This window comes from Lathyrus oleraceus, chromosome 4 (genome assembly GCF_024323335.1).
Source record: "Lathyrus oleraceus cultivar Zhongwan6 chromosome 4, CAAS_Psat_ZW6_1.0, whole genome shotgun sequence".
In the NCBI taxonomy this organism is placed as follows: domain Eukaryota; kingdom Viridiplantae; phylum Streptophyta; class Magnoliopsida; order Fabales; family Fabaceae; genus Lathyrus; species Lathyrus oleraceus.
The window spans coordinates 491395840-491419328 of NC_066582.1; the positions used below are offsets into that span (position 1 = coordinate 491395840).

The window sequence follows — 23489 nt, forward strand, 5'->3', positions numbered from 1 at the left end:
GTAATCCTGTAGCTTTTGTCTCTACACCTTCACCTGGTCCTTGGGTCCTTGACTCTGGTGCATCTGATCATATGACTGGTAATAAATCTCTTTTATCTAATTTGTCTTATTCTGATTCTTTGCCTTCTGTCACTGTGGCGGATGGTTCTAAAGCCAAAGTTCAAGGCCTTGGTCAGGCACATCCACTTCCAAACTTGTCTTTAGAGTCTGTCCTTTACATTCCTGGTTGTCCCTTTAATCTAATATCTGTTCACAAGCTTATTCGTACTCTTGATTGTTCAGTTCTTTTTAATGCTAATTCTGTTCATATCCAGGATCGACGTACATGACGGACGATCGGAGCAGGGAGTGAAGCTGGAGGATTATATCATCTTTCTCCACTGGTGGCCTGTGCTTCTATTGCTTCTCAAGAACTCACACATCAACGTTTGGGTCACCCTAGTCACAATAAAATGCGTCTTTTAGTTCCTAGTCTTTCTAAACTTTCTTCTTTTGAGTGTCAGTCCTGTCAATTAGGCAAACATACTCGTAGTACTTATTGTCAACGAGTAAATAAAAGTGTTGCATCACCTTTTGCTTTAGTTCACTCTGATATTTGGGATCCTAGTCGTGTGAAGTCTACTTTAGGATACTATTACTTTGTCACGTTCATCGACGATTACTCACGATGCACTTGGTTATTTCTAATGAAAAATCGTTCAGATGTTTTCCGTATATTCCAAGAGTTTTATGCTGAAATTAAAAACCAGTTTAATACTACCATTAAAATTTTACGCACAGATAATGCTCGTGAATATATGTCATCCCAGTTTCAATCTTTTTTAACATTACAGGGAATTATTCACCAATCATCATGTGCTCATACACCACAACAGAACGGTGTTGCTGAACGGAAGAATCGTCATTTAGTTGAAACTGCACGGACTCTTCTTCTTCACCACAATGTACCCTCTCGTTTTTGGGGTGATGCTCTCCTCACCGCATGTCACCTTATCAACCGAATGCCTTCCTCGGTCCTTCAAGATCAGATTCCATACTCTATCTTGAATCCGGAACACGATCTCTACCCCATTCCCCTTCGTGTGTTTGGTTGCACATGCTTTGTTCATGATCTTAATCCAGGTAAAGACAAACTTTCCGCTAAATCTCTCAAATACATTTTTCTAGGCTACTCACGTATACAAAAGGGATATCGTTGTTTTTGTCCTCAACTTCAACGGTACATTGTCTCTTCCGATGTAACATTTTTTGAAGGTTCTCCTTTTTTCTCTGCCTCTTCGTCCTCCCAGGAGATTTGTAATTTAGATGATCAAGATATCCCTTCTGTCATCCCCACACCCATTAAACCTCCTTTGCAGGTATATCAGCGACGCACAACGCGTCCATCGGCAGTTAGAGATGATATTGATCCACCAACACCATCTCCTACTCCAATTGTTCCTCCAGCTACGTCACCTGAACTTGACCTTCCAATAGCATTACGAAAAGGTATTCGATCTCATAATCCAAATCCTAAATATGTTTGCGCTTTAAATTATGACCGTCTATCTACTTCCTATGTTTCTTTTGTGTCTGCTTTGGATTCTGTGTCTATTCCTAAGTCTACAGGTGAAGCTATGACTGACCCCAATTGGCGTCAGGCGATGGTGGAAGAAATGACTGCATTGCATTCAAATAACACTTGGGACATTATTCCTTTACCTCCAGACAAAACTACAGTGGGCTGTCGATGGGTTTATACAGTGAAAATTGGACCAGATGGTCAGATTGATCGTTTTAAAGCTCGTTTGGTAGCCAAGGGATACACACAAATATTTGGCCTTGATTATGGTGACACCTTTTCTCCAGTGGCCAAGATTAGTTCAGTCCGTCTCTTCCTTGCATTGGCTGCTATTAATCATTGGTCGCTTCATCAGTTGGATATTAAAAATGCATTCTTACACGGAGAATTGGAGGAGGAAGTGTATATGGATCAACCTCCAGGTTTTACTATTCCTGGTAATTAGAGATTTGTTTGTCGGCTCAATCAATCTCTTTATGGGCTAAAACAATCTCCACGTGCTTGGTTTGGTCGCTTCAGCTCTGCCTTGATACAGTTTGGTATGACTAGATGTGAAGCAGATCATTCTGTTTTCTTCCTTCACTCTTCCAACGGACAACACATCTTTCTTGTGGTTTATGTTGATGACATTGTTATCACTGGAGACGATACAGACGGTATTCAGCGACTCAAAACTCATCTTTTCAAAAACTTTCAGACAAAAGATTTGGGTCCACTCAGATACTTCTTAGGTATTGAGGTTGCACAGTCCTCATCAGGCATTGCAATTAACCAACGTAAGTATGCATTAGACATCCTAACTGAAACTGGTATGCTTGACTGTCGTCCGATTGATACTCCTATGGATCCCAATGTCAAGCTTCTTCCGGGTCAGGGGGAGTTGTTGAAAGACCCGGGAAGATATCGACGTCTAGTGGGTAGACTCAATTATCTTACCGTCATCAGACCGAATATTACTTTTGCAGTGAGTATTGTGAGTCAATTCCTTAATGCTCCTTGTGATACTCATTGGAATGCCGTTATTCGGATTCTCAGATATATAAAGAATGCACCAGGAAAAGGCCTATTATATGAAGATAAGGGTGATGCTAAAATCACTTGTTACTCAGATGCAGATTGGGCAGGATCACCGTCGGATAGGAGATCCACTTCTGGATATTGTGTTCTTATTGGAGGAAATATGATCTCATGGAGAAGCAAGAAACAAAACACAGTTGCATTATCTAGTGCTGAAGCTGAATATCGGGCTATGGCAGCAGCCTCAAAAGAACTTGCTTGGCTTAAGAATTTGCTCTCAGAACTTAGGTTCGGTGACCTTCAGAACACAAAACTCATATGCGACAATCAAGCGGCACTCCACATTGCGTCCAATCCAGTTTTCCATGAACGGACCAAGCACATAGAAATAGATTGTCACTATGTAAGAGACAAGGTACTGTCGGGAGAAATAACCACGGAATTCGTAAAATCTGAAGATCAATTGGCTGATATGTTTACCAAGTCTCTCAAGGGTTCTTGAGTGAATTATATTTGTAACAAGCTCGGATCATACAATATATACGATCCGACTTGAGGGGGAGTGTTAAGAATATGTTATCAATCAATTAGTATTGATTGATATTCAATTAGTCATAACTGTAATTGATATTATTTCCTATTGTATATTCCCTATTTGCATATAAATATACACCATGTGTGATCATATTAGACACACAGAGATACAATTACAATATTGATGATTGAGCATGAGATTTTGGTGGAGTTGGTTCAAATAACTCATCAAATTTGTGATAACACCCCATCACTGAGTGTCCATATTTGTTATAGAGTTGAAAAGTTGGCTCGTTCCTAGTGGTTGAAGCTTGTCTGCCACATCATCTACCACGAGAGGACCTCCCGCTGCCACAATAGTATTGATGAAAGCTACTAGATTGACCACCTTTCCAAACATTGGTATTTGTTTGATCTTTATTAATGTTTGTAGTGGCACTAAGAGTCATTAATTCTTAGTGATTTTTTTTTCCATTTGGGCTTCCTGAACATACAACAAGCCTTCAACATCATAAATAACATTAGAACCACATTTACCATACATCACCATGATAAAGGGATTTTATTCCTTAGGCAAACCTTGTAAGATAAAATCAACTTAATCCCTTTTAGAGTTTGGATCACTGATTGCTATTAAAGAATCAGCTATAGAATACACACGAAGAACATAGTCAGAAACTATTATATTACCTTTCTTGATTGTCTTCAACTCAGAGTGTAATTGATGTACACGAGCTTTCATCCAAGAATTGAAGCTCTTGTGCACCTTGTCCCACACCTCATATGAATGCTTGCATGATATCACCCTTGGTAGAAGTGCTTCAGATATGGTGGAGAGAAGCCATGTGAAAAGAGCTTAATCTTGGACGATCCAAGACTCATATTCTTCATAAACAATTCTTAAGCTGGTCATTTTCATTCTTGAATATTGGAGGAATTAGTGGAATAACGACTATTCAATGGAGCTTGTGGGTAAGAATAACCCCTTGCACTTGTTGATTCCATAACTGCAATTTTTTCTCTTGAAGCTTAATAAAAATATTTGGTGCAAATGTAGTTGAATTACCTATGATACCAAGAATCTTTGAAGATTGGGATGTTTATTCAGGAGAACTTTCAATTTATGCAATTATTGTTTCTATGGAAACACTGGAAACTGCACTCAGTGCAATGAAACCTCGAGCTTCTTTGAATCCTGAAACGGTTTAAAACTACATCAAAAACTTCGAGCTTCTTTGAAGATGAAAGCAGTTTGAAACTCAAAAGCAGATATTGAACTTCTATGAAATTGTAAAGACGATGAAGACATATAATGGTGTTGATGGTGTTGAGAATGATTATGAAAACACATGATGGTGTTGAGACTCTGTCTCAATATGCGTGGCTACCTCATACTTAGAGATATTTCAAGATTCTGATACATGATCTTGAAAACTTGAAAATGAGAGAATGTTTGGTGACATATGTTGAGTTATAGGAGTGCATGAGATATGTGAAGTAGATTAATGGGACTAACATAAATTGGTTGGGGTGACATATTATTAGGTGAAATGTTGACTCACACATGTCCTGGCACATTTGTAGGAGTCACTCCTACTGAAGACAAGGTATCAATGTTATGCATAGTTGAAGCTGGTACCCAAACAAGAGAGATCATATGACTATGAGTGGTTTTGAATTCTAATGTTTTACATTTGAATGGGAATACTGTTTCATTTAAAAGTACATTTTTGAGATGAAAATTCTTCCTTGTTCATCAAGGCATTTATGACCCTTGTGTGTAAGAGATACACCTAGGTAGGTGCATTGAGTACTCCTAAATTGAATTTTGTGTTTATTGTAGGGCCTGAGTAAAGGAAAACAAGCACAACCAAAGGTTTTGATGGTAGTGTAATCTGGTTGCTTATTGTACAAGACAGAAAATGGAGATACATAATCAGATAAACCACTTATAGGAAGTGTATTGATTAAGTACACTGCAATAGTGAAACTATGATCCTAATGATCTATTGGCATTATGGCATGTGCAAGAAGTGTCAATCACATTTCCATAATGTGTTTATTATACTAATATGGACCATTGGCCGCCCACCGTTAATATTCATGCACCAAGCCCCAAAAGAGTGATGTGAGTGATGAGGTGTATTAGATAGACCCTAAGTCCCACATTGATTAGACATAGACCTTGAAAAGAGTTTATATATAGTGACACCCCTTATCTTATAAGCCGAATTTGTAAGGATGATTTATGCCAAACCCTAATAAAAAATAATTGCTTAATTAGACTTATCATTTGGTTACCTTCTAATTTAAATATCTTTGGTCAATCCTTGATGCTACTTTCTATCTTAATTTCTCCAAACCTTTTATCTTTTGTTAGTGTTATTTTATAACTCTTTAATTTATATCAGACGCCTTCATTTTTCTCATAACTCTAACTTCACCACATCTTCGTATGAATTTTAAAATCTACTCCATTTTGGAACCATAATTATATGTATTTTAATGGTGAAATGTCCTAAATAGGTGGTGCTGATCTACAATATTGTGGTGCGGGGATGGACCTGCAAGATTAACACTTCAACATCCAAATCAGTTCAAAATTCAAGATGAGTATGGTGAAAAGTGGGGACCAGAAAGTGTACCTTGAATAACTCGTGTGTTGATTTTTATACCTTGGCTCATTTGTAGTGAATTGATATTAGTTTGAGTCTTTGCTCTTTGGGCCTTCGTCTAGAATATTCATGAGGTGGAGAAGCAAAGTTTATTTATGAGGTCACCTATCACATTTACCAGATTCTTTCTATGTTCTCTTTAACTGTTGTCGATCGAAGTAATGTCTTAGATGTGAGTAATCCTTCCGAAGAGAGGGATACTTGTAAGAGAAGTACGAAGATATAAATGAGAAATGCTATAAATTCCAGAAGGAGAATGATCTCTAGAAGAAAAATAAATTAGGGGAGGCTTTGTAGGAGGAGTGAGTGTTGAGGAGAAACCATCCATGTATCATCATATGCAAAACACATTGTTTTGTATCCTTTTGAGCTTGTTTCACAGTTTATACCTTGTGTTTGTTTCAGTGTTTCAGAACCCGTTTGGACCGGTCTAGCCGAGACCGCTAAGATGGTCAGTTTGATCCAGCTATCGAATTGGAAATGTAAAAGGACTGGTGTGAACCGACCGATTTTTGGCCAAACTGATGAACTAGAGGTTGCTCTAAACAACTGGAGAGAAATATGGTGACGATGGCATGGATAAATGTGGTTTGTTTCTCTAACAATAACTTATCTACTTTGTCTCTTTGATTCTCCTTGATGTTATCTTGGTTTGTTGTTGTTTTAGTGGATCAATTTGTTGGTTGGAATCATGTGTTTTGTGATGCTATTTTTGTTAACTATAGATTCTCCTTGCCATTGAGTCTTTTTAAGGCAAAAAGGGGAGAAAAAACACATTTCTTTTTTTGTTTTTGTTATGTATTGTTCTGATGTATTGAATGCTTGTTGATGTGCATTTGTCAATTATCTAGGATGTTATGACGTGTTGTGGTGCGTTTCATAAATCTGTTTCTTTGCCTAAAGAATAGCCCAGTGGGGGTTGTTATTACAGTTGGATTGACATGTTTTTGTAAGCAACCTGTTTAGCAAGATATCTCAAATATTGTTGAAACACCGTGTCTAGGCTCTCTTAGTGATTGTTGGCGCGCTTTTTAAGAAAGATTTATTTTTCCCGTATAAATACATATTTATTTCAAAATATTTAATATAGATTCAACTCAGAAAGACTTATTTCTCTCAAGATTATACTAAAGTGTTTTGAAAAGATTAAGTTGAAAAAGATTTGTTTGAATTATGTACAATAAAAAATTTGATTGGATTTGCTTACAACAAAAGATTTGGTTTGTTGAAGATTGAATTTGGTCTAAATTTACTTTTACTTTATTGAGCTTTTTAGATAGATTGCGACATCTATATAAGGAACACATCTTTATTATTGCAGATACACTTGAAGAGAGAATTCTTACACTAAATAAGGATTTTATTGAGTTCAGTCTTTGTATCGTGTTATGTGTGTAAAATTCTATCTTTGTTAGTCTTTCCTATCTAAGAGAGAGATATAGATTTTGATATTTTGTGAAGTTTATTACATCCTAAATAATTGATTCTTACAAATATTTGGGAGAGTGTTTGCGTGAAAGTGGGAGGCTCTCAGATTCATGGGGAATAATAGGAAAAAGACACAAAACTGTGAGGGTTTAGATGAGATAGGCATGACAACGGGGCGGGTCGGGGACGATTTTTACCTCTCCCAAATCCAAATCTGAATCCCCAAACAATTTCCGTTTCCCGTCCCAAACCCAAACGTGGATGGATAATCAATACCCAAACCCGTCCCAAACGGGTTCGGGTTAGGTTCGGGTATCCCCGTCCCGCCACCATTTATATAGTAAAATCAATTTTTTTAATAAAAATATTTATTTTTTCCAAAATAAAATTATATTACAAATAATAAAATAAAACAATCTAAAAAAATTCCATACATACATTTCAAATATTTTAAATAATAAATTAAAATTAAAATATAAAAACATTAACCACATATTTAATATTCTAAATTATCAAAAATAAATAATGATATATATAATGAAATAAACGGGGCGGGTTCGGGGTGGGTACTAGTGTCCCCATTACCCGACCCGCCCCCATATTTTATAATTGGGGAAAACCCAAACCCAATCAAAGCGGGTTTTTCCCGTCAACTTCGGGGCGAGTTTGGGTGGGTACTCGCGGGCACCATTTATATAGTAAAATCAATTTTTTTAATAAAAATATTTATTTTTTCCAAAATAAAATTACATTACAAATAATAAAATAAAACAATCTAAAAATTTTTCATACATACATTTCAAATATTTTAAATAATAAATTAAAATTAAAATATAAAAACATTAACCACATATTTAATATTCTAAATTATCAAAAATAAATAATAATATATATAATGAAATAAACGGGGCGGGTTCGGGGTGGGTACTAGTGTCCCCATTACCCGACCCGCCCCCATATTTTATAATTGGGGAAAACCCAAACTCAATAAAAGCGGATTTTTCCCGTCAACTTCGGGGCGGGTTCGGATGGGTACTCGTGGATACGGGTTATATTGTCATGCCTAGATGAGACCATCATGTACTATTAATTATTGTAATTAGTGAATTTTCTTTCATTTGAACTACATTCCTTCTTACATATATGACGATTGCATTGAATTGGGTTATCAATTCTTTGTATTTATTATTGATTATTTATTTAACTGTTCATCAATTATTTCAAATCATCTTGTCGCACAAGATGTTTCAATATTGTGTGTCACATTTTATTAATCATCAAACATAATTTCATCTACTTGTAACCTCCCCTTAATCTATTTATCTATTTATAATATATTAAAACAGAACCACGCATCACAACCTTAACACTTCAAATTCATTTGTGTCACGTCATTTTATAGTTATATGTGTCACTTTCCAATACTCATTTTCATTATTTAAAAAGTTAAATACAATATTCATTCACTTAGGGTCAAGGTTTAGTAAAGGCAGACAAATTCTAATTTTAGACTAAATGGTTTAACAAAACAACCATTACTCCAACTATGCATTTCAAAATTAAAAAAGATGTGTGAATCCAAACTCTAAAATATTTTTTGTTTTTTTGAAATTATAGCAATAAAAATAACACTTCAAAACAAATGTCTTTAATCTCAAAATAGCTTTTACATAATTTTCAAAGATAATTCACTCTCAATTAATCTTAAAATATGATAGACTATGCAACAAATAAATTAAAGACAAACAACAAGATTCTTGATTTCTTACGTACCAGGATATAAAACTTTTTCAAGATAAATTATATTTTACTTTTTATAATAATAATAAGAACTATATGGAATGTAGTAAAACCAAAGATAATAATGTCTAAAAGAAAAACACTCATATTTAAATAAATATCAACGACAAAATTAAATAAATTTTTATAATTTTATTATTAAAAATTTAAATAATTAATTAAAAAATAAATTTAATTAATATAGTAACTAACATTTGCAATTCTTTATTCATCTTATAACAAAAGTTTTACAAAATGGACCTAATAAATTTATAAAACTATTGAAAGAATTATTTGATAAAAATTGCAAATAAACTTTAAATTTTATTTAAAACTAAAACTAAATACATATTTTCAAAAACTTAAAATAAAATATTTAAATCAAAGATAAATACCAAAATGACATGAGAATAAAAAACCCACTATATAGTTATTTAAATTTACAAAATTAAATTCCGAATATTACTTTCAATTTACCGGTATATATTTTTCTTTCAAATAAAATATATATTTTTATATGTGATTAATTCATATCTCTGTCTCAATTATAATTCACAATAAATTATTATAATATAAATTTATTAATTATTTTTTATCAAATAAATTTATAATATATTAAAAATTTAATAAAAAATAAATTAATTAATTTATAATCGCGCATCGTGTGAATCTAGTTATTTTTTATTGTCTTAATTTGATTACAAAATAAGAAGTTACATTTCAACAATTTCACTAATATTTAAGAATAAATTATTTTTTACAATTATTGTATAATAAACATAAATATTTTTATTCTATATTGGAGCCAATCTTAATATGGAAATCTAAGTTGCCACAACTAGTCTTGAAGGTGTACATAAAACCACATCTTGATACACAATCATAAATGCAAATATATTACAATACACTTAAAACCTACTAACTTATAGAATATTGAATACTAATTTGTGAAGGATATGGTGGAACTTGCACTTCAACAGTACCTTCAAGCATAAGTACCACAGTTCTCATGGTTGGTCTAAGATATGGATCCTCTTGAACACACCAAAGAGCAATCATTACCAGTTTCTCCAATTTTTCTCTGTCATCCAATGCCTCATTGTCACCCACAACCAATGCACTTACAGCACCATCTTTGTAACAATCATAAGCCCAATCTGTCAGTATAGCTTTCTCTTCATCTTCATCATCCATTTCTTGAACACATCTTCTACATGAAATTATCTCAAGTAACACTACACCGTAACTATACACATCCACTTGAGCTGTGATAGGCATGTTCTTAAACCATTCAAGTGCGACATACCCTTTTGTTCCCCTAATGCCAGTGTTGGTTTTGCTTTGATTCATGTTCATCAACTTGGCTAGTCCAAAGTCAGAAATTCTTGCATTGAAGTAATCATCAAGAAGTATGTTCTGAGGCTTTATGTCACAATGGATGATCCTAGTAATGCACTCTTCATGTAAATACACAAGTCCTCTTGCTATTCCTAATGCAAGTTCTAGCCTTAGTTTCCAACTTGGTTTCTGTTTCTCATCAGCATTGAAAAGTAAGCTTGCCAAAGTGCCATTGCTCATGTACTCATAAACAAGCAATCTTTCAGATCCACCCTCACAAAATCCAAGTAAACGAACCAAGTTCTTGTGATGGGTGAGACCAATGACATTCAGTTCATTCCTGAATTCTCGATGGGCTTGATCCAACAAAAAATTGTTCAACTTTTTCACAGCCACACGAGTTTCGGAAGATGTATTGTTGTTGACGACTCCTTCATAAACAATACCAAAAGCTCCCCTTCCTAGCTCTTTGTCAAATCCATTAGTAGCTTGTTCAAGCTCTTGGTAAGTGAAGCAACGCAAATTGGTTTCAACACGAGTCTCACTTGTGCTAAACCTTCTAAGCTTCTTCTTGTACTGAAGAATCGTGGAGATGCTTACACATATTGCTACAATCAATACGGCATTGAGAATTGCAGAGCTACCAAAAAGCACAGAAACAACCACAACCAAAGCCTCCCTATTATTAATCTTGTTCATATTGGATGGAATTGGAGGAAAATCAAGGGACTGGATGGAGGTATTGTCTTTTCTCACTTTCAAGAAAGCCTTAGCACCATTAAGTGTTGCATCAACTCTCCCATTTGAGAGTGGTAACTTCTTCTTCCAGCAACTATCACCTAACCTGAAAATAGCCACAGAACACATACAATCATCCATACAAGCTTCCCTACACTGTTCTTCATTAAAAGGCCTTTGAAGCACATAATCTGATGAAGGCCAATCAGTATCAATCAAAACCTCAAAGTCATATAGATCATTTCTTTTACTTACTCCTTCTTCTACACATCCTTGTATGAAATCTGGCTTGCAGCTACCATATGGATCATTAGGATCAACCAGTGAGTAACTTTTTGGACACTGACATGTTGGTCTCTTATCATCTCCCAAAGTGCAGAAGCTATTATATCCACAAACACCACTACCTGAATCAACATTATAACTGCATATATTATCGGGCTTAGACCATACTATGGTCCAACCTTCGCTCTCAGTTGAATTCTTTGGATGCTTGTAAAGAATGAAGACTCCGTCAAAATTAAGAGTAACTCTAAGATAAAAATCTGTGGTAGAGACTTTACTCTCTTCTCCTGACACATTGTATTTCTCATTGTTTTTTCCCAAGACATACAAGTACCCTAATCTGTCAAAGACCAATTGAGTTCCAGCACTTGATGTACCGGATCCATCAGTTTGACTTTCATAGTAGTTTCCATTAGCATAACGAGATGGTAAATTAACAGAATACATAACAAGATTACCATCACTTTGTAAAAGGAGCTCAAACCTTCCTTTACTGAAATTTGTCTCCCTAAGTCTTGAAAAAAGCTTTCCACCTTTTTCAATTACCTGAGAAGGCAACAGGGTGTCACTAGGAAACCTGAAAGTTTCCCAAGGATGGTTGAAATCGCCATCCTCGAGCAAAAAATTGCCAGTGTCATTGAACACACCCCGAGAAACTGCACTGTTGAGTCCCTCGGTATTCCATAACCTGTCACCATTTGGAGAAGTTAGCACCAACCCATCTTTGGCATTGAGTTCCACTTTTGACCCTTTTGGAGCAGGTCTGTCTCTATTAGCATACCACACAATAGTTTTCTCAGAAATTTTGGGATACCAAATGGAAAGCAAAAACATATCAGTGTCTTTAAGTGGAAGAAAACCAAAGGCAAAGTCACCAGAAGGTGAAAGCAACCATGGAGAGGTGTTGGTATCAGCAGTATGAGAATCACCAATGGCTATAGTACTTTTGGTTTGAGCTACAACACGGATGGACTGAAGAATCAGTGAGTAGAGGAGAAAGAGAAGTAAAGAAGAAGCCATGTTTGGATTCTATAATCAATTAGGTGCATAAGATTTTTATAGTAAATAGCTATTTTTATGTCCATAAAAATTGCAGCATTTAGTCATTTCACAGTCTTTCTATCAGTTGAAAATTCTGGGTAGACTTAGTCAAGTCATACTAAACCAACATACAAGTTTGGTTTAGGTTTGCTCATTTCATAAATAATTGTCAAGGATGTGTTTTCTTCTAAAGTGACCTTTCATTGTAAATAATTCTATTATTGCACAATGATACAAATTTGCATACTAAGCACTAAAATTAACATTTGGACTTATTTGTACAATGTGATGTAAAAATTTCAATTGCTTTAAAATTGATAATGTGTCTAGTAATGAAATTCAACCTAATAAAAGCATTGTACAGGGTGACTTTTCAAAAACAAAAACAAAAATGGTATAACCTTTTTATTATTTATTGCAAGATGAACTTTTCCATTATTAATCAGCCAGGCAGCTACCTATTAAATCATGTTTTTAATATATTTAAGTTTAAATAGTTTTTCAAGTTGAAAGTTGTTATTGTTTCTAGTCTCTATTTTTTTAAAAAAATAATTTTTAAAGATAAAATATTTTTTATTTTAATCTTTAAAATCAAAATCAGTAGAAAAATTTGCAAATTTCATATATATTTTCCTTCAGTGGATTTTATTTTAGAACTAAATAAAAATATTTTAAAATTTGAGATTTAGAGACAAAAATAAAAAAATACTTCAATTTACAAAAATAAAAAATAATACGGTGGGAGGCAACGAGTGTAGCAGAAAGATTGATCACAACATTGATGTTTGTGGTTTGCCTTTTTATTTATTTAACTTTTTTTATGATAAAAAGTGAAATTAGTTATTGTCTCTATCTCTATGTTGCACACTCAAATAAATCATTAAAAAATAGTTTGTTTTAAAAAAAATATTAATTCTGCAAAATTTTACTTATATTAATTAAATTACTTATATTAATTAATTATTACATGTTGAGATTAAATTGGTAGACAGAAGAAAAGTAAGTAGAGAAGAAACTGTATCTTGATTCTTGTAGCAATTTGGTCCATATAATTTTTTTAGTACATAGTTATTATTTTGTGTCCATTAAAATCAATGCTCAGTCACTAGACTTTATATAACTGGAATATTCTGTGTAGACTTGGTCAGCTCATACTCAACCAATATGCAACCAAGTTCGTATAAATTTGGAAACAACAAATTTATGATATAATTTTTTTAAAATAATTAAGGTTTTTTTAAAAAATATCCCCAATAATTAATATTTCCACGTATGAACCAAAGTAATTATATTTTTTTTTTAAATCTAATAAAGAGGATATGTCAATATTACATACACATATACTTAAATTTGTACATAGGCGTCAGTGTCTTGGACGCATGCAGTGCCCATGCGCCATTTTCTCTGGCGCATGCATTGTTGTCCTAAGAGGAGGCGACATTCTCTCTGGTGCATGCATGCTGTCCTAAGAGGAGGCATAGCTCATTTATTCTCCACCCATTTTTTCATTTCATTCTTAAATCTTTCTTCAAAATGTCTCACATTTTTAAAAGAAATGCTCAGATTTTTATTCGTCAGTAAAGCCTCCGCCAATAAATATCCGACTTTGGACACTAATACTTTTGAGCATCTCGAGAGGAGCTTGATCCGTTGGTTAGATGGAGACATTCAAGACGGTGAAAAGATTAGAAGAATTGATAGGTTTGTTTCGGTGTTCAACAATAATGAAGTACATCGTGTGTGTGCAGAGACGGAGGTAGAGATTTTGAACTGTGGGGGCAATATATTAATATATAAATTTATTTCTATTTATTTTTATATCATAAATATATATTATATTTATTTTTGAATCATAAATATATATTATATTTGTTTTTAAATAAAATTTATCTTTAAAAAAATATTTAATAATTTTCTAAATTTTTTATTCTTGTAATTTTCTAAATTTTATTATAAAAAAAACATTTTTTATGCATTTTTTATGAGATCATAATATTAATATACAATCATATAAATCTATTTTTTTAAAGATTTAGGGAAAACTATTTTGAAATTATAAAAAAAAACAATTTGAATATATTTAATCTGATATGTTTTTATTTAATTATTGAAAATAAAAAACTCACATTAGTTTTCGGCCAGTATCCTAAACAAATATTCATATACTTTATTATTTTCACCTAATTTTTAATAATATCTTTATAATAGTAATATCATTTCAATTAATTTAAAATATATGATTTTAATTAAATATATTATTTTGATAAATTATATATATATATATATATATATATATATATATATATATATATATATATATATATATATATATATATATATATATATATATATATATATATATATATATATATATATATAAAACATAGTGGGGGCACATGCCCCCATGGTATTACACGTCCCTCCGTCCCTGTATGTGTGACTCAGTTAAAACTGACAGTGATTGTCGTGGTATGATGTATGGATCATAAGATATTGTCCTGATGGTTCTAATCTCATAGACATGTTATTGTGTTTAGTCGTTTTATATGTTTTTTGTGTTGTTGTTTTATGTGTGTTTGTGTTCGTTTTGTTGTAACCGAACATTGCATTCAATATGATATAATTTTTTTTAAAATAATTAAGGTTTTTTTTAAAATACCCCCAATAATTAATATTTCCACATATTAACCAAAGTAACTATGTTTTTAAAAAAAATCTCAAAAAGAGGATACGTCAATGTTATATACACATACATTTAAATTCGTACATAAGCGTCAGTGTCTTGGACGCATGCAGTGCCCATGCGCCATTTTCTCTGGCGCATGCATTGTTGTCCTAAGAGGAGGTGACATTCCCTCTGGTGCATGCATGTTGTCCTAAGAGGAGGCGTAGTTCCCCCTGACGCATATGTTAGTATATTTTTTTTATAAATAGCTCATTTATTCTCCACCCATTTTCTCATTTCATTCTTAAATCTTTCTTCAAAATATGTGTGTGTGTGTGAGAGACTCAGTTAAAATTGACAGTGATTGTCGTGGTATGATGTATGGATCATAAGATATTGTCCTGATGGTTCTAATCTCGTAGATATGTTATTGTGTTTAGTCGTTTTATATGTTTTTTGTGTTGTTGGTTTATGTGTGCTTGTGTTCGTTTTGTTGTAACCGAACATTGCATTTAATATGAAATGAAAGTTGTATTTAATATGAAACTTCATGGTTACAAAAAATAAATTACATATCAAGAAGTGAATATAGTAATTATGTGGCAGAGTTTTCTCCAATATTGAGACAATTTTTTCGATTGTGTCCGGGCTGACGGCATGTACTACATAATCTTACCATTTTGTTTGTCGTATTCTTTTCGGTTCGAATACGCATGCTGTTAGAGCGGTCCTTTTTCTTCCTTCACATATTTTCGTTGTACCAAACTATGTTCCCTTGATATGTAAGTCAATATTACTCCTTTGCTACCACCAGGAAGCTATTGTTGTACATATTTAATACGTTTATAACTTTATAAACAGGGGATATATGGTTGGAAGGGTCTTGGCGAGCATACAGACATGCCGCTATGACATGAGTGCAAGGCATACAGAATACTTGAAAATTTTCGCAATCGCAAAACCTCTATCTAATTAGATTCGATAGTATCCCTTTGGTTTCCCCTCATTATGGTCTATTGTCTCATGTACACTGAACCGACCTTTATGACGGTCAAACATTGTAACCACATGTGTGTTAGCTTTGGTACTTTCCTCTTCAATAAATTTCATATAACTTTCACTAAACAACATCCATGATTGTAACACTGAACTCCATTTTAAACCTCTAGTATCGAACAATGACCCTAACCTAAAATAGGTTGCTCTCACCAACACGGTTATTGGTAGGTTTCTGATGCCTTTGAAGACAAAGTTCATTGATTCCACAAGATTTTTTGTCATGTGACCCCATCGTTGATAGTTGTCAAATGCCTTGTTCCACTTCTCCACTAGAATATTATCGATCCACCTTAACGCATCCATATTTATCAATATGATCTCTTCGCGATACTGTTGGAATGATGGTTCTGTTAACGCATACCATGCGTTCACAACATTTTTTCGAAGCGTCTTGTCTTTGTTCTCCCGCATGAAATTTTGTGCAATATCTCTAATACAACAGACATGAGTAGAAAGAGGATTTTGCCAACCGTTATCAAGGTTATTGTATGCAATATGAATAGATAGATAGATGTATGAAATGAAACATAGGTTGGGTTGCAGAGCAACGTGTAATCGGAGATGCTTGAGAAAGAAACTCCAACCACCACCAGTCTCACCTAGAGCAAAGGCAATTGGAAAAATATTATTGTTGTCATCTTATGCCATATCCATGAGTAACGTTCCTTTATATTTCTCGTACAACCATGTTCCATCAATTTGAATAATAGGTTTGCATAACGCAAAACCTTTGATGCATGGTTTATACGCCCATAAGAGTCTATAGAATATTCTATTTCCACTAACACAAGTTCTGTCTGGGGTAAATGTCGGAAATGTCTCCAAAATTCTAACAGTTCATGGAGCATAATACTTAAGTGCCACCAAATATTGTGGAAGTTCTTTGTACAAATCCTTCCAATTTCCATAGAATCGTTCAACAACCTTGCACCTCGCTTTCCACGCCTTCATGTATGAAGAATTTAATTATATCATGTAATGATATGGAAGATTATTGTACTCACCTTCAATGACGAGAGGCAGGGTTTCTTGGCATATTATCTGAGAGCTTATTTTACGATGATCCTGCATCAGATTGATGATAATGCAAGTGTATGGTGGATCCATAGAACTTATCTCCCAAGAATCACTTCTCTTCCAGTAAGATGTTGCCAACCGAAACATGCAAAGCAGTTTTTTACGACATATAATGACGTACCTACCCACACCAATGCGGTCTATAGTATAATCAACTCAATTTTCCATGTGAAACTTTTTTATAGCTCTCACACAGTCTTCTTTTGTACAAAACCTATCTCCCATTTTTAACGCTCCCTCTGTCTACATATACAGGTTGTAAAAGATATTTGAGGATGGTTCGTCTTCATCCAAGTTCAAGCTTGTCATGGACGTAGGCAGACAATACACATGGCTCGAAGGTAATGGCTTTTGCTCGTGGTCTTTAGAGGCATCGTTCACCATATGATCAACCAGTGTCTCTTCTTATTCTTTTTCTTTTTCTTTTTCTTCTTTTTCTTCTTTTTCTTCTTCTTCTTCGTCAATGACACCGACTTCGGTTTGGCCGTTATCGTCAATTTTGCCAAAAACTTGTGACTGATCAACAATCTGAGACACCTGGGACTACTGATGATATTGTAGTAAAATATACAACTCAATATTGTTGAGCCCAAAATATTCATGACTACCAAACACTTTTTGAACATCTTCGTCATCTCGAACCTTTTGCTGGAAAAAATTGACTTGGTTTTTAAAAAATTACTAAATTTTTGTAAATAATTTGTGACACTGGACCAGACTACAACCTCGCCTATATCCTTTTCTTGAAATGCGAGAAATTTGATCTTCTATTTATTGTTTATAAAGTAACACCAGTATTACGAAAATTAAAGCTGACTAGAAAAATCCTCAAATCACTACCTAAGAAGTTTTATATGAAGGTTACAACCACTAAAGAAAGCCCAAGACTTAAGAAACATCAAAATTGATAAACTCATTGGATCTTTGCAAACCTTTGAGATGGAAATAAATGATAGAACTGAACAGAAAAACAAGAGTATTGTATTTGTAACCAACACTGAAGAGGATGAAAATCAAGGTGAAAGTGAAGAAAGTATATCAAATGTTATATCTCTCATCGGTAGAAAGCTGAACAAATTTTTGAAGATACTGGACAAAATATGGAGGACAAATGTTGAAGATAATGTGCTAGACAACTTCAAGAACATTGGTCCCTAGCATAAGAGCAAAGATGAAGATAAACCTAACAAAGGCAAAGGGATTCAATGTCATGAATGTCAAGGTTTTGGGCACATTAAAGTTGAATGTCCTACATTTTTAAAGAAACGAAACAAGGGAATGTCAATCACTTGGTCTGAATCTAATGACGAGAGTGAAGAAGAAACATCTTACAAGGTGATGACTTTCACTGGAAAATATGATTCTGATAGTGGCTCTAGTGATGAAGAAATTACTAGGGGTGTACGCGGGTTGGGTTAGATCAGGTTTGGCCTAACTCGTTACCAACCCATTCAAACTTCAATGGGTTGGGTTCGTCGTCTAACTCGTAATTTCATTGTCAAACCAACCCGAATCGAGCCGTTCATTAATGGGTTGGGTTGGATTGGGTTCGTGGGTTGTGTTTCAAATAAAAAATATATTTTTTATTATTCTTTTTGTCGGTTTTAAAAAAGTGTAACACAACTCGATACAATCATACTCATTTATAACACTCAAATTCAATGAAACACGTCATATAATATCTAATAAAATTCATCAACACGACATAACACTTTATAATAGTATAAAATTCAACAAAATACGTTATTTCCATAAAATACATAAGTTGTAAATGATACAAAAGAAAATAAGAAACAACATTTAATCTTAGAATCACGTAAACTCATTGGCCTAGTAGTATTATTGGTGGAGAATGATTTTTTTTGGAAAAATTATGGTTATTAGTGAAGTGAATGGGTTGGGTCAATGGGTATGTGGGTTGCAAAAGTCAAACCCGATACCCGAACCAAAACTATATGGGTTGTTATGGGTTGGGTTGGGTATAGCCGTAAGTGAATGGGTTCGGATAATTTATGGGTTGGGTTGGATTGGGTCAGCGGGTTCATGGGTCGATTCGCACCCATGAACACCCCTAGAAATCACTGATGAAGAGTTAGCTTAAACATACAAAATCTTGTAGAATCAGTGGAAGGAAGCATGCATTTTAAGAGAGAAACAAAAGAAAACTATAAGTGTTATCCTTCAGGAAAAAGAGAAACCTGGCTTAACCCTTATAGGTTTGGAAGAGTAAGTCACATTATTTAAGTCCAAACTTGATAATTTGACAAAGTATGTACGTATGTTGAACAATGGTTCTGATATGTTATATGAGATCTTGGAAGTTGGTAAGATGTCTAGAAATATGAAGGGAATATGGTTTTACTACAACTCCATGAACAAATAAATCAATAAGAAGCTTGTCCCCCCTGAGAAGAAGACTGGGTTTCTAATGTTGGATCATATGTCTCAACATTCGGTTCGACATATGTATCCTTAGAATAAAGGAAACAAGAAATAAACATGGAGATGTCTCTAATATGGAAGATATTATCATATAAGGCCATATTGCTCTAGATTGTATGGATATCTCTAGCCTTATAGTCAACCAAGGTTCAACAGAGGAAAGAACATTAAAGCAAGGAAATTATGGAAACCCAAAGAATCAACCACATGTCTCATAGATAATACATCTCTAAGATTTTACTTAAGAAAAGATTGGTACTTTGATAGAGGATGCTCTAGGCACATGACTGGAGAAAAGAACTATCTTGAAGAGTTGAAACCTTACTTCAAATGTTATGTTACCTTTGATGATGAAGCAATAGGAAAAATCAAGGGCATATGCAAACTAGTATATCCAGGTCTCCCCAGCCTTGATGATGTGTTATTGGTAGAAGAGTTAACTACAAAGTTGATCATTATAAGTCAACTATGTGATGAAGGTCTGAATGCAAGCTTTAATAAATCACAATGAATTATTTTCAACAAAGATCAAGAAGTGTTAACGAAAGGTTCAAGGTCCAAAGATAATTGTTATTTATGGGTATCTCAAAACAAAAGTCAACCCTTAACATGTTTGATATTCAAGGAAGAGGAGACCAAGGTATGACGCTAGAAACATGGTCATATTAACCTTAAGAGTATGAGAAAGATCATATATTAAGATGCTATCAAGGGATTGCCAAAGATCAAGATTGAAGAAGGCAAAATATATGGAGAGTTCCAAATAGGCAAGCAGACCAAGATGTTCCACAAGAAGCTCCAACATATTACCACCTCAAAAATTCTTAAGTTACTTCATATGGACCTCATGAGTTCTATCCAAGTGGAAAGCTTGATGGAAAAAGATATGCCTTTTGTATGTATGAATAACTGTTCATGATACACTTAGATCAATTTTATTAAAGAAAAATCGGACACATGTGATGTTTTCCCGATGGTGGAACATTTTATTCAACAAATGCAATCTGAACTTGAGATAAGTATTGTAGGAAGTCTCACTTACTTTATTGGTCTACAACTAAAGCAACTAAGAGACATTTTTACTAAATTCTTAGATGTTGATCAGTTTGAAAAGCTAAGGGGTGTTATGGGTATTTACATGTGTGAAATCTTATGGCAATTAAATCAAGGAAATCATGTAAGAATAAAAGGAAAGTTTCTCTCTCTTATGATTATTGCAGTATGTAAATTAAGGGAAACCTTTTTAAATCAAATTTTTCTGATAGCTGCTTCTTCCTCACATGCAAAAACAAATGCCCACACTCTCTCTCTCTCTTTTTTGTTCTAGCACATTTGTTCACCTTCACCTCTCTCTCTCTCTCTCTCTCTCTCTCTCTCTCTCTCGTTCCTCAAACCTGTTCAAATACGAGTAAAAAAGATAATGAAGCTAATACTTCTGGACCCAAACTTGTCACTAATATACATGAGCTAAATATTCTAGGAGTAAAGATGAGGGGGTGAGTAACGCCAAAGAAAATTAGGGTTTCTGAATCAAGAAGTAAGCTTAATGAACAAAATATGGTGTGCAATGATGTACATCTTCAAATTATTATCCCTGTTGACATTTTAGAGAAAATACCAAAGAAGGTTGACTATGATAAGAAGAAGGAAAATGTAAGCCCCCCTAAAAAGGAACCATATGTGCATGTTCATAATCCTGCTAAATCTATGACTATCAGTAAGAAAGTTGATTCCAATCCCATTGGAAAAATCATCGATCATACTGAAACCATTCTTGAGGAACCACATGTTGACCCACATGTTGAACCAAATGATGAAACATATGTTCCAACGTCATTTAAACCATAAGCTGAACATCCTACTAAACCAGATGTGGATATTCCTGTATTTGCTACAAATGTGAGTGACATCTTAGATAAAGATGATGATTCATTTGAATATTTGAGGGAAAAGAACCCTCAAATTGAATATCCTAAGGTTCAAGGTGAAAGGAATGTAGAAGGTGGTGAAGATGATGACATTCCTATTGCCAAAATAATGAAGAGAATCACTGAAAGCGTATCCAAATCTCAAGATAAAGATACTCAAGAAAAGGCTAGATAAGTGGTGGGCGTGGATGAAGAGACTGAAACTGATGAAGAGCCTGTTGTTATAGTAATGAAGAGTATAGCTAGGTTTGTGGCTGATAGAGTAAAAGATAAGAAGAAGGAGAAAGACGTCCCTCATAAAACCTCCATAAAGAACACTGAAATTATGAGTAAAAAAACACCTCAAAGGACGTATGTGGGTACGAAAAGAAAGGTTGAAGAGATAACTGCTGAGAATAAGTCTTTCAAGAGAAAACATGTTCAATCAAGTGACTCTGAGATAGATGCTGAAGGAGATGTCTAGAACATTGTGTCCACCATAAGGATAAAGGTTGGTGATTCATACTGCACCCTTGGATAATGCTTCGTTTTGCTCTGAATCAAGTGTTCAGAGGTGGAAATATGTGTGTCAAAGAAGAGTTGCTAATGAAAAAGAACTTAGTAAAAAAGCTCTTGATTGTGAAGATATTATTGAATTGCTGAAAGTTGTTGGGTTAATGAATATTGTAATTGATATTGATCCTTGCTATGTAAAGTTGGTTAATGAGTTTATTGTGAATATCTCACCTGATTGCAATATTGAAGGAATCCAAGAGTATATGAATATATATGTTAGAGGGAAGTGTGTGAAGTTTTCACCCTCAATTATTAATAATCATTTGGGCAAAATCAAGTCTCTAGGGTCTGATAAGGCTTCATCAATTGACAAGGTTGTTAAGGAAATAACTGGTGGAAAAGTGAAGCAATGGCTCAACAAAGATTTACTCTCTAATGGGAGATTAAGTGTAAAGTATGTTATTATTAATAGGATTGATGTATCTAATTGGGAACCCACAAATCATAGTTCAAATATAACTCCTTCTTTGGCCAAACTTATCTTCCAAATAGGCACAGATGCAAAACTGAATTTTGGAGATTATATGTTTGAGCAAGCTATGAACCATGCTGACTCTTTTGTTGTGAAGCTACCCATATAATTCCTTTATTTGTTAAATAGAACTATCTTAAATCAATATTCTGAGATTGTGCATCCTTAAGAAGCTCCAAACAAAAATACAAGGCCACTGACTCTTGATAAGAAACTATTTGTCGGGACACATGTCCTAGATATTGTGGTGACAAATCACCAAGGTCAAGCTTCTGGTGGGAATTCTTCTCCAGTATCCAAAGCCATTAGAAAAGATGTGTTGCTTAAGCTAATGGACGTTTTAGTGGCTTTGTAAGAAACAATTACTGCAAGTACCATCACGAAAAAGAATGTGGATGGTTTGATCAAAATGGTGACCAAGGAGATGGAACACGAGGGAGGAGAAACTGATAGTAAAGAGAATGAGGAATCTACTAGTGACAGTGAAGAGGAAGAGCAATCTTTTAGTGAGGAAGAGGAGGAAATTTCTAAAGATTAACTACAATCTTCAATATTTATTTCAAATGTTTTCCCCTTGTATATTGACATATTTTGTTTTCTGTGTTACTAGGTTTGTAATAGCTCTTGAACAATGACTTGGTCCTACACTTTGACAAATGATCTCAACTTTTCCAGATGTGGTTTTTCAATTGTCATTTTGCCATGATGCTTTATAGTTTTTCTATTCATATCTTGCCAAATTATGGCAAAAAGGGAAAGTGATGATTATTTGATGAGAAAATGTGTGCTGAATTTGAGCTTGGTTTATTATGCTTTCATGAGCTTATGAGCTCACATAGTGGAACATCTGGCATGACATCTAGCCTTCATATATGTGAGCGTGTAGATGCATGCA

At 34.0% G+C, this 23489-nt stretch overlaps 3 protein-coding genes across 3 annotated transcripts; 2 read left to right on the forward strand and 1 right to left on the reverse strand.

The window, feature by feature from the left end:
* The first annotated feature begins 2102 nt into the window (after positions 1 to 2102).
* Positions 2103 to 3080, forward strand: LOC127138166 (uncharacterized mitochondrial protein AtMg00810-like). Its single transcript, XM_051064559.1, has one exon. The coding sequence runs from the start codon at positions 2103 to 2105 to the stop codon at positions 3078 to 3080; it is 978 nt and encodes a 325-aa protein (XP_050920516.1).
* A 6745-nt stretch (positions 3081 to 9825) lies between these two features.
* Positions 9826 to 12530, reverse strand: LOC127076576 (G-type lectin S-receptor-like serine/threonine-protein kinase RLK1). Its single transcript, XM_051018260.1, has one exon. It carries the CDS (start codon positions 12373 to 12375, stop codon positions 9913 to 9915), a length of 2463 nt encoding a protein of 820 aa, XP_050874217.1. The 5' UTR covers positions 12376 to 12530; the 3' UTR covers positions 9826 to 9912.
* A 9266-nt stretch (positions 12531 to 21796) lies between these two features.
* Positions 21797 to 22703, forward strand: LOC127138167 (uncharacterized). Its single transcript, XM_051064560.1, has 2 exons — positions 21797 to 22024; positions 22119 to 22703. Exons 1-2 carry the CDS (start codon positions 21797 to 21799, stop codon positions 22701 to 22703), a joined length of 813 nt encoding a protein of 270 aa, XP_050920517.1.
* Positions 22704 to 23489: the final 786 nt, after the last annotated feature.

Coding starts and splice junctions, on each gene's coding strand:
- LOC127076576 (XM_051018260.1), bottom strand. CDS start 12,375: ATGGCTTCTTCTTTACTTCTCTTTCTCCTCTACTCACTGATTCTTCAG.
- LOC127138166 (XM_051064559.1), top strand. CDS start 2,103: ATGACTAGATGTGAAGCAGATCATTCTGTTTTCTTCCTTCACTCTTCC.
- LOC127138167 (XM_051064560.1), top strand. CDS start 21,797: ATGAAGAGTATAGCTAGGTTTGTGGCTGATAGAGTAAAAGATAAGAAG. Junction 22,025..22,118: donor AGATAGATGCTGAAGGAGAT/GTCTAGAACATT, acceptor TCAAGTGTTCAG/AGGTGGAAATATGTGTGTCA.